Source organism: Mauremys reevesii, linkage group 3 (genome assembly GCF_016161935.1).
Source record: "Mauremys reevesii isolate NIE-2019 linkage group 3, ASM1616193v1, whole genome shotgun sequence".
In the NCBI taxonomy this organism is placed as follows: domain Eukaryota; kingdom Metazoa; phylum Chordata; order Testudines; family Geoemydidae; genus Mauremys; species Mauremys reevesii.
Genome location: NC_052625.1, coordinates 130549428 through 130566475, shown reverse-complemented (window position 1 = coordinate 130566475; position 17048 = coordinate 130549428). Strand labels below are relative to the sequence as shown.

Here is a 17048-nt window from a genome sequence, read left to right as displayed (position 1 = left end):
ATCTTTTCCCATTGTAAAGTTTTTGAGATGGGGCAACCAGAACTGGACACACTATTCAAGGCATGGGTACTCCATGGATTTCTATATTGGCATTACAATTTTTTGGTCTTAGTTCCTATTCCTTTTCTAATAGTTCCAAACATACTGTTAGCCTTTTAGACCGCTGTGATGCATTTAGCTGACGTTTTCAGAGAACTATCCATGGTAACTCCAAGACCACTTTTTTGGGTGATAACAGCTAATTTAGAATCTATTATATATGTATAGTTGGGATTATTTTTTCCCCATGTGCATTATTTTGCACTTATCTATGCTGAATTACATCTGACATTGTTGCCCTCTTACCTAGTTTTGTGAGATCCCTCTGTTACTCCTCACAGTCTGCTTTGGACTTATCTTGAATAATTTTGTATCATCTGCAAACTTCACCACTTCACTGTTCATGCCCTTTTCTAGATAATTAATGAATATAATGAACAGTACAGGTCCAACTACAGATCCTTGGAGGACTGCACTCTTCATCCCTCTCCATTGTGAAAACTGACTATTTATTCCTACCCTTTGTCTCCTATCTTGCAACCAGTCATTGATCTACAAAGGGACCTTCACTCTTAGGCTACTTAGGATATGTCTACACTGCAATTAAACACCTGCAACTGGCCCATGTCAGCTGACTTGTGCTCGTGCTATGGGGCTATTTAATTGCAGTGTAGTGTTCAGACTCTGTCTCAAGGACCTCATGAGGGGGAAGGGTTCCAGAGCCCAGGCCCAAGCATCTCTACACTGCAATTAAATGGCCCCATAGCCCAAGTCCCAGGAGCCCAAGTCAGCTGACAAAGGCCAGTTGCCGGCCTTTAATCACAGTGCAGACATGCCCTCAGTTTGCTTAGAGGGACCTTGTCATAAGTAGTTAGTTAAGGGTTAAGTTCTACCTGAAAAGGGTTAACACAGACCTGGTGAAACACCTGACCAAAGGACCAATCAGGGAAGAGAATGTGAAAATCCCAGAGAGCGGGAACTTGGGTCTCTGTGTTCTTTGTTCTGGGTTCTTAGCCGTCTGGAAGTACACCAGTCCAGATGCTTAATCAAGTCTGCTCATCTCTCTGAACTAATTTCTTCTATTCAAGCTAGTGAGTATTAGAAGTACTGGGTAATTTCATATAAGAATCCTGTGTCTGCAATTCTGTGTGTTTGTATTGATTATTCGTAATTTTGCCTGTATTACTGGATCACTGTTATCCACACAGAATTATAGAAACGTAGGACTGGAAGGGACCTCGATAGACCATCTAGTCCAGTCCCCTGCACTGAGGCAGGACTTAGTATTACCAAAACCATCCCTGGCAAGTGTTTGTCTAATCTGTTCTTAAAAACCTCCCATGACAGAGATTCCACACACTCCCTGGGTAATTTGTTCCAGTACTCAACTACCCTTACACTTACGAAGTTTTAACCTAAATTTCCCTTGCTCCAATTTAAGCTGATTATTTCTTGTCCTGTCCTCAGTGGATAAGGAAAACAATTTATCACCCTCCAATTTCTAACATTTTACATATTTGAACACTCTTATGTCTCCCCTCAGTCTTTTCCAGAGTAAACAAACCCCATTTTTTCCTGGTAGGTCATGTTTGCAAGACCTTTAATCATTTTTGTTGCTCTCCTCTGGACTTTCTCCAAATTGTCCACATCTTTCCCAAACTCTGGTGCCCAGAACTGAACACAGTACTCCAGTTGAGGCCTTTTCAGTGTTGAGTAGAGAAGAAGAATTATTTCTCATGTCTTGCTTACGACACTCCTGCTAATACAGGGTTTCTCAAACAGGGGTCGGCGCTTCTGTAGGGAAAGCCCCGGCGGGCCGGGCCGGTGTGTTTACCTGCCCCATCTGCAGGTCTGAATGATCGCGGCTCCTGGCCCATGGGAGCTGCTGGAAGTGGCACGGGCCGAGGGATGTACTGGCCGCAGCTTCCAGCAACTCCCATTGGCCTTGTGCTAATACATCCCAGAACAGTATTATATTGTTAACTCATATTTAGGTTAGTGATCCACTATAGCTACCAGATCCTTTTCTGCAGTACTCTTTCCTAGGCAGTCATTTCCTATTGTGTACTTATGCAACTGATTGTTCCTTCCTAAGTGGAGTACTTCGCATTGGCACTTATTGATTTGATCCTATTTTTTTCAGATCTTTTCTCCAGTTTGTCAAGATCATTTTGAATTCTAATCCTGTCCTCCAAAGCTCCTGCAACCCCTCCCAGCTTGGTATTGTCCGCAAAACTTCATACGCATACTCTTTATAACACTATCCAAATAATTTATGAAGATATTGAATAGAACTAGACCCAGGACAGATTACTGTGGGATCTCACTCAATATGCCCTTACCATTGGTTCACTGTCAAGCTGTAACTTCTCTCCGAGTACAGTTTTCTAACCAGTTGTGTACCCACCTTATAGTAGATTTAACATAAGAAAGGCCGTACCGGGTCAGACCAAAGGTCCATCTAGCCCAGTATCTGTCTACCGACAGTGGCCAATGCCAGGTGCCCCTGAGGGAGTGAATCTAACAGGCAATGATCAAGTGATCTCTCTCCTGCCATCCATCTCCATCCTCTGACGAACAGAGGCTAGGGACACCATTCTTACCCATCCTGGCTAATAGCCATTTATGGACTTAGCCACCATGAATTTATCCAGTCCCCTTTTAAACATTGTTATAGTCCTAGCCTTCACAACCTCCTCAGGTAAGGAGTTCCACAAGTTGACTGTGCGCTGCGTGAAGAAGAACTTCCTTTTATTTGTTTTAAACCTGCTGCCTATTAATTTCATTTGGTGACCCCTAGTTCTTGTATTATGGGAATAAGTAAATAACTTTTCCTTATCCACTTTCTCAACATCACTCATGATTTTATATACCTCTATCATGTCCCCCCTTAGTCTTCTCTTTTCCAAACTGAAGAGTCCTAGCCTCTTTAATCTTTCCTCATATGGGACCCTCTCTAAACCCCTAATCATTTTAGCTGCTCTTTTCTGAACCTTTTCTAGTGCTAGAATATCTTTTTTGAGGTGAGGAGACCACATCTGTACACTGTATTCGAGGTGTGGGCGTACCATGGATTTATATAAGGGCAATAATATATTCTCAGTCTTATTCTCTATCCCCTTTTTAATGATTCCTAACATCCTGTTTGCTTTTTTGACCGCCTCCAAGATCTTTTTCCTGACTCGTTGTAGCTAAATTAGCCCCCATCATGTTGTATGTATAGTTGGGGTTATTTTTTCCAATGTGCATTACTTTACATTTATCCACATTAAATTTCATTTGCCATTTTGTTGCCCAATCACTTAGTTTTGTGAGATCTTTTTGAAGTTCTTCACAATCTGCTTTGGTCTTAACTATCTTGAGTAGTTTAGTATCATCTGCAAACTTTGCCACCTCACTGTTTACCCCTTTCTCCAGATCATTTATGAATAAATTGAATAGGATTGGTCCCAGGACTGACCCTTGGGGAACACCACTAGTTACCCCTCTCCATTCTGAGAATTTACCATTAATTCCTACCCTTTGTTCCCTGTCCTTTAACCAGTTCTCAATCCATGAAAGGACCTTTCCTTTTATCCCATGACAGCTTAATTTACGTAAGAGCCTTTGGTGAGGGACCTTGTCAAAGGCTTTCTGGAAATCTAAGTACACTATGTCCACCGGATCCCCCTTGTCCACATGTTTGTTGACCCCTTCAAAGAACTCTAATAGATTAGTAAGACACGATTTCCCTTTACAGAAACCATGTTGACTATTGCTCAAGAGTTTATGTTTTTCTATGTGTCTGACAATTTTATTCTTTACTATTGTTTCAACTAATTTGCCCGGTACCGACGTTAGACTTACCGGTCTGTAATTGCTGGGATTACCCCTAGAGCCCTTTTTAAATATTGGCGTTACATTAGCTAACTTCCAGTCATCGGGTACCGAAGCCGATTTAAAGGACAGGTTACAAACCATAGTTAATAGTTCCGCAACTTCACATTTGAGTTCTTTCAGAACTCTTGGGTGAATGCCATCTGGTCCCGGTGACTTGTTAATGTTGAGTTTATCAATTAATTCCAAAACCTCCTCTAGTGACACTTCAATCTGTGACAGTTCCTCAGATTTGTCACCTACAAAAGCCAGCTCAGGTTTGGGAATCTCCCTAACATCCTCAGCCGTGAAGACTGAAGCAAAGAATCCATTTAGTTTCTCCGCAATGACTTTATCGTCTTTAAGCGCTCCTTTTGAATTTTGATCATCAAGGGGCCCCACTGGTTGTTTAGCAGGCTTCCTGCTTCTGATGTACTTAAAAAACATTTTGTTATTACCTTTGGAGTTTTGGGCTAGCCGTTCTTCAAACTCCTCTTTGGCTTTTCTTATTACACTCTTGCACTTAAGTTATTTCTTATTTCTCTAAGCTATATTGCCATTCTTTGCTTATGAGAGGGTCATGTGAGACAGCATCAAAAGCCTTACTAAACTTGAGATATGTCACATCTCCCGCTTCTCTCTTATCCACAAGGCTTGAACTGTCAAAGAAAGATATAAGGTTGTATTCTTGTTGGCTCCCTCCAGGAATTCTAATGGATCAATGAGGCATGACTTCCCTTTACAAAAGTACTGGTGCCCAGTACTTAATTTGGGCTCACCTGCATGTAATTGCCAGGACTGCCTCTTTTAAAAAGACAGCATTACATTCGCTACCTTTCAGTCAACTGGTACAGAGGCTGATTTCAGTGATAGGTTATACACTACTGTTACTAGTTCTGTACTGTTATACTTTAATTCTTTCAGAACTCTTGGGTGAATACCATCTGGTCCTGGTGACTTACTACAGTTTACTGATCAATTTGTTCTAAAATTTTTCTATTGACACATCAAGTTGGACAATACTTCAGATTTTGTCGCTACCAAAAAACAGCTCTAATGTGGGTATATACCTCACATCTTCTACAGTGAAGACCGATGCAAAGAATTCATTTAGCTTCTCTGCAGTGGCCTTGTCTTTGAGTGCTCCCTTAGCACCTCTGTCATCTAGTGGTCCCACTCCTGTTTGGCAGGCTTCCTGCTTCTGATGTACTTTAAAAAACAGTTACTGTTTCGAAATCTTTAGCAAGTTGCTTCTCAAATGTTTTCTTGGCCTCCCTTAATATTTTTTTTTAAATTTACTTGTCAGTGTCTATGTTCTTTCCTATTTTCCTCATTAGGATTTGACTTCCATATTTTAAAGGATGCCTTTTTGCCTCTATCATCCTCCACTGTTTAGCCACAGTGGCATTCTTTTGACCCTCCTACTGTCTTTTTTGATTTGGGGTATACTTTTAGTCTGAGCCTGTTCTAGTGTTTTTAAGTTGTCTCCATATTGGCTGCAGGCATTTTACCTTTGTGACTGCTCTTTTTAATTTCCATCTAACTAGCATCCTTATTCATGTGTAGTTCCCCCTTTTAAAAGTTAAATGTTACTGTGGAGGGGGTTTTGATATTTTCACCTCCTACAAGGATGTTAAATTTAATTACATTATGGTCACTATTGCCAAACAGTTCAGCCTACAGAGGCAGCTTGTACATTTCACATTAGTTACTAGGTTAAGGTAAGCCATAAGCTCCCTCACACACACTAACTCAACCTGCTAACTCAAGTGAAAACTACATACTGCCTGGTCTTCACTAGGATTCTGCCTCAAGTTAGAGATATTCCTTGCTTGTTCAAGGTAGCTGGCTGTGCAGGGATGTAGCATGAGGCAGACTTGTCAGTGCCTCAGGTACAGCTTAATTAATAAAGAAAAACTTTTGTAAAAGGTAGATCAGCATCTTTAACTAGACTCTGTACTGGATAGTCAATCAGTGGAGAGGCAAAGCACTACTCTGGAGAACTCCCACTCTGCCTTGCCCAATAATTACCATTTCTGGCATAAAGTTGGACAAATACTTTGAACTGACATTTGAAAGAAATTACACTAGAAAAAGTGCTGAGGCACCTGAGAATTAGAGGTGTCCATCACACAAATGCATATGAAGATTATAAAACAATCCAGAAAGCCAAAAGCATGTGCTGAGAGAAAGAGGAAAGATTACCCAAGTGACATTAGATAGATATTCTTACACATAATCATTAGGAAATCTTTGAAATAATGAGAATTCCTTGCACTCGTCTTTTTATCTTTTGCTTTTTTATTTTGAGTAGACAAAACCCCTATCAGACACCATAGCTTTCCCCACAAAAATACTTATGAACATTATGTTTTGATGTAAACAAACAAAAAAAAAACCCTAACTTTTATAGTTTTGTAGCCTCAAAATAATCCCAATTTCTGTTTTTTTTAAAAACTCCTGCCTCACTGACCTTGTAAAGCCACAGTGCCATCATCAGAAAGCTTATTTGGATCAAGAAATATTTTGGCATCAGCATCCAAGGATTCTTGCACATATAATACTCGCTGGTTCTGCAGTCCAGTATTGTAAAAGTGAAAAAACCTGGAAAACACAAACTGAATGAGCAAAAAAGGAACTCTATTTTTATTTTCTAGCTCAGCTAGAAAAAGAAAAAGGAGGAGGAGGCGGTATGAAAGATTGATAAGAAGTCATAAAAGACAAACAGAAGCCATACAGTAGTAACATCTTTACAACAGAGTATCCAAATGCTTCTGGAATAAAGGGATGGGGAATTCATCTAAGGCACCTTCTACCAAAAAAAAACCACCCCAACACACACAGACTATATACAATAGAGGATGAAGTAACCTCCACACTACAACATGACACTGAACAGTTTGACAATCTTGAAAGCTTAGCAAGTTGGGGAAGCTTCATAGGACTGTACCTTAGAAAACCTTTGCACCCAATATTACTATTTCAAAGTTTCCTTCCATCCTGAGTACTGTATCTGGTGGCTGATAAGTAAGTTTTAAATAAAAAACTGCATTTGAAACTGTTTCCCTGCATTTCCTTGCTAAGGTCTAGCACAGCAATAAGTGTCAGGAGATGGGTTTCAGAGCAGCCGTGTTAGTCTGTATCGGTAAAAAGAACAGGAGTACTTGCGGCACCTTAGAGACTAACAAATTTATTTGAGCATAAGTTTTCGTGGGCTACAGCCCACTTCATCAGATGCATAGAATGGAACATATAGTAAGAAGATATATATACCTACAGAGAACATGAAAAAGTGGAAGTACCCATACCAACTATAAGTGGCTAATTAATTAAGATGAGCTATTATCAGCAGGAGAAAAAAAATCTTTTGCACTGATAATCAAGATGGCGCATTTTAGACAGTTGACAAGAAGGTGTGAGGACACTTAATATTAATATGAAACTAGATACCATTAACTTGGGTTTGAATAGAGACGGAGTGGCTGGGTCGTTACACACATTGAATCTATTTCCCCATGACAAGAAAGTGTGAGGATACTTAAATATTATAACCATAAGAAGTTTATAGGCCTTATTTCAAATGAGTAAGATGTACATGAGAAAGCCTTTTTTATATCATGTAATCTCTAGATCTGGATAGATACAATTAAAAGTGGTACAAGCACAATTTTTTGAAGTTAATAATGATCAACCTCATGTGAGAGACTAACGGATAGTGAATACATATTTCACATAGGGATGCTATTGGAAGAGCTACAGCTCCTCTCCCTGGCTTTGTGTAGCAAAACCACTTTCTGAGTAGTCCTCTTTTCCCAATCTCTGTGAAGCAGCATGGAGGGGGGAATAGGGGAATTCCTTGCACCTGTGGATAGTTGTGGGAAAGCATCAAAACCTATTGGTTGACTGAAAAAAGGTTCAACTAAAAGACAGAAAGGGCTCTTTATGATTTTTACAATTAATAAATGTCCACATGGCACAAAGAGACATTACAAACATGGCTATCACATCCCCTCTTTGCTCTTTTTGCTGGAGAACTGCTGCATGTCTCTGTAGTGATGTCATAGGACAAGGTAACCCAAGCTGCAACTCCATCTCTGCAGTTGAGGAAAGCCCAAAAATCAGCATCCCCCTTTCTACCCTCGCCTAGTTAAAAGGAACAAAAGCTGCAATTTAAATTGGCAAATTGTCAGTAACTAAAATTTTTAAATGAGTACCCTTATATTCTCATTTTCTTTTTTTAAATCCTTGTTAAACAGTATGACTTTCTGCTCCTCTGCTGATATTTAAGGGTCTTTTGAGCAAAAGAATATCCATAGAAAGATAATGAAAATGACTACATAAAGTCCTGTCAATTGCACAAAGTAAAAATAGCAAAATTTCCTCCAGTCCCCCTGACCTTTCCGGTTTAGTAATCCTAGGTATTACTTCTAACCAGGGCTTAGAATTCAGCTTTATGATCTAAAAAGCACCCAGCAGCTTCTTTACATACCTTTTTCCTTTCTTGAAGTGGCAACTGTATTTGGGATAGTCATAGAGCTCAGTCATTCGTTCTTTGAATAATCCTCTGACAGGACACTGCTCAAGAAAGGGCACCGTAAGCTTATTCTGGGCCTCCACAAAAGCCTGAAGGTAAAAAAATAATGCACATGCTGAGTCAAACATACTTATACGTCCTACAAGAAATACTATCTATCTTCTGACACAAGTCGTATAGAGAGAATTGCTCTATGTATTTGATGTGTAGAGTCACCCATGAAGAGTCTCAATGCCTACCTCCATAATATCATGATAAAGTGATAGAAAATAAAGTATTCAAGATAAAACAGTAGATCTCAATCTAGACTCTCAGATGCACACTTGTGTAATTAAAATTACAACCACCAAAAACTAGATTTCCTCCCATCCCCCAAAAAGAAGCATTTAAGAAAGCTTCGCATATTTGTCCAAGAGGCTTGGGTAAAAATCAGATTATAGTGTGTATCTAAATAGCGTTAGCTTCACTTGCATCACAAGAAGCATATAGAGCTGCTGTGCAGCGCGCCTCCAGTACTCTACAACTACTAAAACTGGAACATTCATAAGGAAAAATAAAGTGTATTTCACCCCAATAAGGTTAGTATTTATACGGCAATGTATGATTGGCAGACATGCATAACACTTTGAGCTGTGTCAATCCATCACATCTCACAAGCGATATAGAATTGGTCTGGACAGTAAACCCAGGAAAGCCCAGGGTACAAACAGGAATTGGTTTTGTAACTTCTTCCTTCTCAGAATGCAATGAACCAAATCCTCATGACAGCAGGTGAGATTCACACATGTGAAGAGGACTCAAATGGTGAATAAAGGTATATTCTGAGCTGGGTCTCTGTTCTTGAGAGACATAATCAAGTTCCTGATCACTTGTGGACATTAAAATTTAAGTGTCACAAAAAGGTAGTAATGTCAACCCCGGTCTCAAGGCCAAATCCCACTCAATTATCTTTTGCCTACCCAAGTTCCTTCTGCAATTTCAATTAGAAAAGATATTCTTCTATTTCACATCCTAAAATTGTTATGTAGGGTGTCCGGGAGCTGTTAAGTAGGTGCTGTATTTTATCCCAGAGTTGAGTTCTTTTCAGCAGCAGATGAAATGAGCCCTTTATAGCTTACATAGCAGTCTAAAATTCTTTACAATTCTTCAGAAAGCAAGGTGCGATACAAACAAAATGGATCCTAGCGGTCCATTGCTTTGTACCTTGAGTACTCATTTACCTCTTGTGCAATGGAGTAAAAAGTACCATTCAAACCTTGAATATGCGAAAGGAACTCACATAAGCCCCTGGTCTGCTAGTACAGGCACTAACCAAATCTAGCCAAGAGTATTAATTTAGGAGCTATAAATGCCCAACAAAAAAAATAAATTCAGGGAAAACAAATTGATTATTTCAATTACGCCATCATGAGAATGTAGATAGCAAACACACTGGCTACTCATTTAATTAAATTAATGTTTGCAAAACACTAAGATTCTCAGATCAAAGGGACAATATAAGTGTGCAAATTATTATAAATAGCCACACACTTATTCCATTTGCTATCCTGAATTGTAGTGGTATATCACACACAGGTTAAACACTTTAGGACTTTTCTTATGTTCTATAGCGCATGTCAAACAGAGTAATACTTATACATTACCGGTTCGGCTCACTGTCAGATCAGACCAGTGGTTCTCAAATTTATTTGATTGTGCCCTCCTTCTTTGTGTCTGTAGTAGTTCACGCCCACTATCCCTCCCGCCACACAACTACATATACTGATAAAAGCAGCAGAGGCACTTCACTTGAATCAATTTCGACTTCTGTGTTTTTCACTTGTGTTTGGTTCATTCATGCAACAGAAAAAAAACCATGATCCATTCTAATAAGAGGAAAAGCAAAACTGTGATTGTGCTGCATGCTTACAATTGCACACATCATGTTGTAGAAAACGGATTAAAGTACAGATGGCAAAGACTTTGTATAATACTATGCAAGCTTAGCAGAAATCCATCAAACACACACAGCGCCATCTGAAGACCTGATATGTCTGGAGCAGCGGTCCCCAACCTTTTCGCGTGGCGAGCGCCGGACAACTAGCCGCCGAGGAGCGTGGTCGCCTGACAAGCAGCCACTGAAATGCCGCCAAGAAGTGGCATCATCAAGAGGCATCACCGCCGAAAATCAGCGGCATTTCGGCAGCACCGCTTCTTGATGACACTGCTTCTCGGCGGCAATGCTTCCTGGCGTTGCCGCTTCTCGACGGCATTTCGGCGGCCGCTTGTCCGGCGGCCAGTAGGCGGGCGCACATAGATGCCCTGGTGGGTGCCATGGCGCCCATGAGCACTGCATTGGGGACCCCTGGTCTGGAGGAATCAGCTTTGCCAGTTATTTGTTGCTGTGGGGTAAAATGTGTGCAGTGAGGTTTTTTCTCCCTAAAGCTTCTCATGCCCCCTGTGACGGTACCTCCCATAAGGCTTTTGGAAATATGCTTAGAATGTGTTTTATGCTACATATGCCATGTATTAATCCTATTTGAGTGCATGTATCATTTTTGTATTCGAAGTTATGAATGTTGGCTGTGTACTGGCTTGATTTCTAAATAACCTTAGTAGAGCATTTGGTCAGTTCCTGGAGAAAGGAATGTTGAAATTAAGTACCTAATCAAGAAACACTTAAAGGATAATGGATCTTGGAATGTTCCAATCCACATAAAAAGTCTACTTGAGGATGTTCAAAGTAGCATGTAAACAATAGATGCTGCCTGAAAAAACTGAGTCATGCATGGACATGTGACTTGCCCAGCTGACTCCTAAACTCCATCTTGGAGCTGGACTTTGCATAGGAGTGAGGAGGAGGTCTCCACCCACAAGAGAAACTCTATTTAAACCCCTGGGAGACTCCTCCATGTTGGCTGCAGCTGGCTAAAGAGAGAGCATCTCCACCCCCACAGGATACTTGGAAGAAACTGAAACAAAAGGGCAGTGACTCCAAGGGGTGTGAGTGATTGCTGGACCCAGGCTAAAAGGAGATTAGTCTATAAAAGGCAGCATTCTGGAACTGGTGAGGATCTTATCTGTATTCAGTTTGATTAGACATAGTTTTGCACATTTTATTTTATTTTGCTTGGTGACTTACTTTGTTCTGTCTGTTACTACTTGGAATCACTTAAATCCTACTTTCTGTATTTAATAAAATCACTTTTTAATTATTAATTAACTTGGAGTATGTATTAATACCTGGGGGAGCAAACAACTGTGCATATCTTTCTACCAGTGTTATAGAGGGCGAACAATTTATGAATTTACCCTGTATAAGCTTTATACAGGGTAAAATAGATTTAATTGGGTTTAGACCCCATTGGGAGTTGGGCATCTGAGTGTTAAAGACAAGCACACTTCTGTGAGCTGCTTTCAGGTAAACCTGCAGCTTTGGGGCAAGTAATTCAGACCCTGGGTCTTTGTTGGAGCAGACGGGGTCCCACGCTGGCAGGGAAAGCAGGGGTAGAAGTAGTCTTGGCACATTAGGTGGCAGCTCCAAAGAGGGTTTCTGTGATCCAACCCATCACACCCTCAGCCTCTCCTCATAAGTCATGTGCTCCAGCCCCCTAATCATTTTTGTTGCCTAAAATGTAGACTTGAAGGGATTATCGGAAGTGTGTAAATTAATTTGTTTTTCCAAAGCTGCAAAGTCTAATCACAAATCTCAATTCAATTATTTGTTCCAGCACATGCTTTATTGCTGTTGTCACAGCTTCTATATAAATGGACTGGGAAATGGAGTATAACAAAGGAATAAGTATCAGAGGGGTAGCCATGTTAGTCTGTATCCACAAAAACAATGAGGAGTCCGGTGGTACCAGAAAGAGTAACAGAGTGAAAACTGCAGATACAGGCATATATTATTTATGCCTATATCTGCAATTTTTACTCCATGCATCTGAAGAAGTGGGTTTTTTTAGCCACAAAAGCTTATGCCCAAATGAATCTGTTACTCTTTATGGTGCCACCAGACTCGTCGTTTTTAAAGGAGTAAGTACTATTTCTCCCTGGCCCCACTATTCAGCAATTCTATATGGTTTCCTTTATTACGGTTATTTCATGTCCTGCATGCACTATCTAAATATGGGGGGCTAGAGAGGGAAGGACCTTCCTTCCTTGGACAGGATATTCTTCTGTCCCATTTTGTGGTAGTTATATTACTAGCAGAGTAAATATTGAGGCATTCCACAGCAAGAAGTGATCGATAAGGCTGCAGTTTGCAACAACGTAGTGAGAAAATAAATCAAAGTTACATGTCTGTGTAGGGATATTAAAGAAGGTTTATATTAGACATGGTTTATATGAAAAATAATTTGTTATAAATGATTTATTGTTAATTGATACTTTATAACTAAAGGTTTATATTAGAAGTAAATGTGATTCCCAAGATTTAGCCTCTAACCTGCAAGCCACCAGCTGCGTCTGTGTGAAGCCTGCTCAAAGAAATACTTTGTATAAAACTTGTTAAACATTAATTAACTCAAAATAAGCCAAAACAGTAGCAGTTATAGTATATAGATAGAGACCCCCACCCTCTGTAAGTTTTCATCTCACTTTATTTTTAATTGTTAAAAGACAGGGAGTCTCACAGAAATTGGTAACACCCCAAAAGGTAAATAGACAGTGAAATAGATGCAATTAAGATAGAGAATGTATGTGAATGAGTGCCTAGTTTAAATAATGAATGAATGGTTAGGGAGTTACCAGCCTGAAGAATTCAGTGTTGGCCGAAGAAGGTGTCAAGTGGGATCAACCAGATGACCACTGGAATCCACCCCACCACACCTCAAAGGCATTAAAAACAAACATCTGATAACATGGAGCCAGCCACCTGCTGATTGATTTAGCAACAGCAGAATGAAGCAACTCTCATGAAATGACATAGGAATAAATTCCTATAAAACTGGACTCTGAAAACTAAGGACTTTGAGTCTATGGTTCTGCTGCCAGCCTCCAGGAGCACCAAGTGCATCTGACACAGACTCGGCTCCATCCTCATGACCAAGATACCTGGCCAGTAACTTGGCATGAGCAACGTCTAGACTGGTAACTATAACATCTATACAGAACCTGAATGAATGAATGAATGAATGAATGAATGAATGGTGTGTGTGTGTGTGTGTGTGTGTGTGTAAGGAATAAGTAGTGATAGAAATTAGTAAAACAACGTTGTTTACTGTTATCTTTTGTTTTATTATGGTATTTACAATAAATGTGGCATCTTTGCCTTATCCCTCTTAAAAAGATTCTGCTAGTTTTTATTGGTATAACATGTGCTCATATGCCCTGGGGCATTCAGCACTAATGCTGAAGCTAGGTCTTTAAAGACAGCCAACCAACAGGAGAAACCTCTTGCAATTCACCTTCAAAGATAACACCCACTAGGATAAGCTTAGTATTCAGCTTATTTCCTAAGGGTATTGGTCTAAAAATCACAGTATTGCTATAGCAGATGCATGATTACTTTTGCCCCTTTGCCAAGCAGTAGCAGATGTCAGCCCTTGCTGATCAATTTCGTGTCAGAGGTGAAATCAGTGACATGGCCTTAACATATTACTACTATAATATGTTTACTTATGAAGTGTACATGAGTCCTGGTTCCTTGAACAGAGATGGTCACGAATTGCTCACAGGCAAGTCCTTCTTGCAAACCTCAGATACGGCACCATTGCCTCATCACCAAGCAGCAGCAGCCTCGGAATTGCCTCTCAATGCTCAGAGGATACTGTTCCTTGTTCCTTCCTGGAAACACCATCAACAGTCCACCCCCACCCCCTGTTCAGAGCTCCTCCTCTAGGATGAAATGGCCACAATGGGACAGCCTGGGCATCAACCCTCTTCATGCAGCTGCATTACAAAGGAACCTCAGAAAAGGATCAACTGCCCAGATAAAGGGCGAGTCATTTAGTATAATCTCCCTGATCCAAAAAGTCATTGGGTAAAAGTTTCATGCATGTTATGAATTGATGTATAAGCACTCAGGATCACCTTAGCACGTCATTACGGTTTTGCTAAATTCAACCACAGCTATGTCTGTGTTCACAAGAATGTAATTCAATATCTGATGTAGATGTCAATATTTTAATCATGACCGCATTTTAATGGTGACTGTTTTGGTCGCACTGGTGGGAGAGAATATCAGAGTTTTCAGTTTTAGCTTGGAATTTCTTTACTCTTGTGAATTTAAAGTAGGCTCTTCACATAATTTGACCTCAGTATTTTGCAGCCAATCTGCATTAGCAATAATAGCCTGATAGCACCAAGGTGGAGAGTTCAAATGCAGTATCTTTTAAATGAGTACATAACAGTGTAAAAAGAAGACAGAGGCCTTGGCTACACTTGCAAATTTGCAGCGCTGCAGCAGGGTGTGAAAACACACCCTCTCCGGAGCTGCAAAGCGCCAGTGTGGTCAAAGCCCCAGCGCTGGGAGCGCGGCTCCCAGCGCTGTACGTTATTCCCCACAGGGAGGTGGAGTACGGACAGCTCTGGGAGAGCTCTCTCCCAGCGCTGGCGCTTTGACTACACTTAGCACTTCAAAGCGCTGCCGCGGCAGCGCTTTGAAGTGCAAGTGTAGCCATAGCCAGAGAAGATTATCCATGGAGTTGGTTGGATGAAATGTTAGGTGCCTCCCCTCAGTAAGGATACGCATGCCTGACTCAAGGATAATTTGAATATCATATAGAAAAAAAGAGAAGGTATTCTAGGATTCAGATCAGTCTAGCTACACGTGGTAGCATTTCTAAACAACATACAAAGGCACAACAGGATTGGAGGATGAGGTATGGAGGGGGTAAGTACGATTGTTTAAAAACAAAAAAAAACCCAACTATTTTTAGAGGTCACCTATATATACACATTAACACAGGGCTCGGCAACCTTTCAGCAGTGGTGTGCCAAGTCTTCATTTATTCACTCTAATTTAAGGTTCTGCGTGCCAGTCATACATTTTAATGTTTTTAGATGGTCTCTTTCTACAAGTCTATAATATATAACTAAACTATTGTTGCATGTAAAGTAAGTAAGGTTTTTGAAATGTTTAGAAAGCTTAATTTAAAATTAAATTAAAATGCAGAGTTCCCCAGACCGGTGGCCAGGACCCAGACAGCGAGAGTGCCACTGAAAACAGCTCATGTGCCGTCTTTGGCATGCGTGCCATAGGTTGCCTACCCCTGCATTAGCACCTACTTAAATAACAGAGGGTCCATTTGGATAAGAGACTAATTTTGATCTTGTTTGTTTAAAGTTAACGTTAGGTTCTTGCCCCACCTTACCCTCAACTCAAGATTCCCTCTTTCCTTCCTGTTTCTAGGAAGGACACTATGCCACCCCCCCACTGGGGTTGCTCACTCCAGCAAAAGCAGGAGAGGCAGCATCAGCTGCAGGCAACACTGACTCTATGGAGACAAATGACACAGGCTGCTCCTTCAAAGCAAAGGCAGAAGACATAAAAGATCTATGGGGTCAGCTGAGTAAAATTTTATACCCTTCCTCCCCAAGATACCTGGGGGACTGGGAGTGCTGAGAAGCATGCTCAGCCCTCAAAGAAATGGAAAGCCTTTGGGCAAAGGGGAGGGATGGGGACAGGTCTCAATGCGGGAGACCTTAGGGCTGCACTGAAGGCAGCGGGAGACCTTAGGGCAGCCCTGTTACTCCCTGAAGCACCCTGGGTACTCCGAACTTCTTACACCCTCAGTCCCTGCTTATTTGTTCTGCTGCTGGAAGCGTGGCTGTCCCGCCTCTTCCGCCCTACCCCTTTCGATGAAGAAGAAGACAGGAGTATAAAATTCCCTGCTCTCCGCAGGAGAGAGAAAGCAGACCCATGTCCTTTTCCCTCTGCTGCGGAGCAAGAGGCCAGTGAGGAAAGTAGGTAGACAACTACAAGAGGCTCTGCAGCAGCAGCGTAGCACTCAGGGCCAACATTTCAGCTCTTCCCAGGGTATGTCTACTCTGCAATGTAAGCCCAGGGTTAGTGGGAGTCAAGTCGGCTGACCAATGTTAGGTAAATCTAGGCCTGAACGTCTACACTGCATCTTAACCCTACATAAAAAGACTATTCTCATCTGTGGGTTGAACCTAGGGCGCTGGTGTTCACACTGCAGTGTGAGATCCAAGTCAAAGTAACCATATTTTCGATTTCCTAGCCACCCTCCCCCCATCCTGAAATGTGGCCACTATGGCCCAAGGACTGTGGTGCACTGTGCAGAAAACTTTACTGCATGTTACCAGGAAGCAACTCGCTTTGCAAAAGGCTTGATCGGTTCGCTCTCCATTACAAACCCAGGAGGCTCTCCCAACAGTGTGCTTTCAGATCAGTGATCAGAAGTTAATGGTTTAATGCTGACCTGAGCTGCTGCCCTTTGGGTGGGGTGGCTTCCATTTACAACAGAGTGATTGCAGATTGTTGGGACAGAGAGACTAAGGAAGTCCAGCTGACACCCAGGACCTGAGTCTTTACAGATCATAGAATATCAGGATTGGAAGGGACCTCATGAGTCATCTAGTCCAACCCCCTGCTCAAAGCAGGACCAATCCCCAGACAGATTTTTGCCCCAATCCCTAAATGGCCCCCTCAAGGATTGAACTCATAACCCTGGGT

General features: G+C 41.2%; 1 protein-coding gene across 1 annotated transcript in view; it reads right to left on the bottom strand.

The window, feature by feature from the left end:
* LOC120401286 (prolyl endopeptidase) overlaps positions 1-17048 on the bottom strand; it is a 163701-nt gene that overhangs the window by 137290 nt on the left and 9363 nt on the right. Inside the window, exons 3-4 of the mRNA XM_039531029.1 lie at positions 8384-8517; positions 6368-6498 (exon numbers count right to left, since the gene is read on the bottom strand). Coding sequence (XP_039386963.1) covers positions 6368-6498; positions 8384-8517 — 265 coding nt within the window. The remainder of the gene's footprint in view (positions 1-6367; positions 6499-8383; positions 8518-17048) is intronic.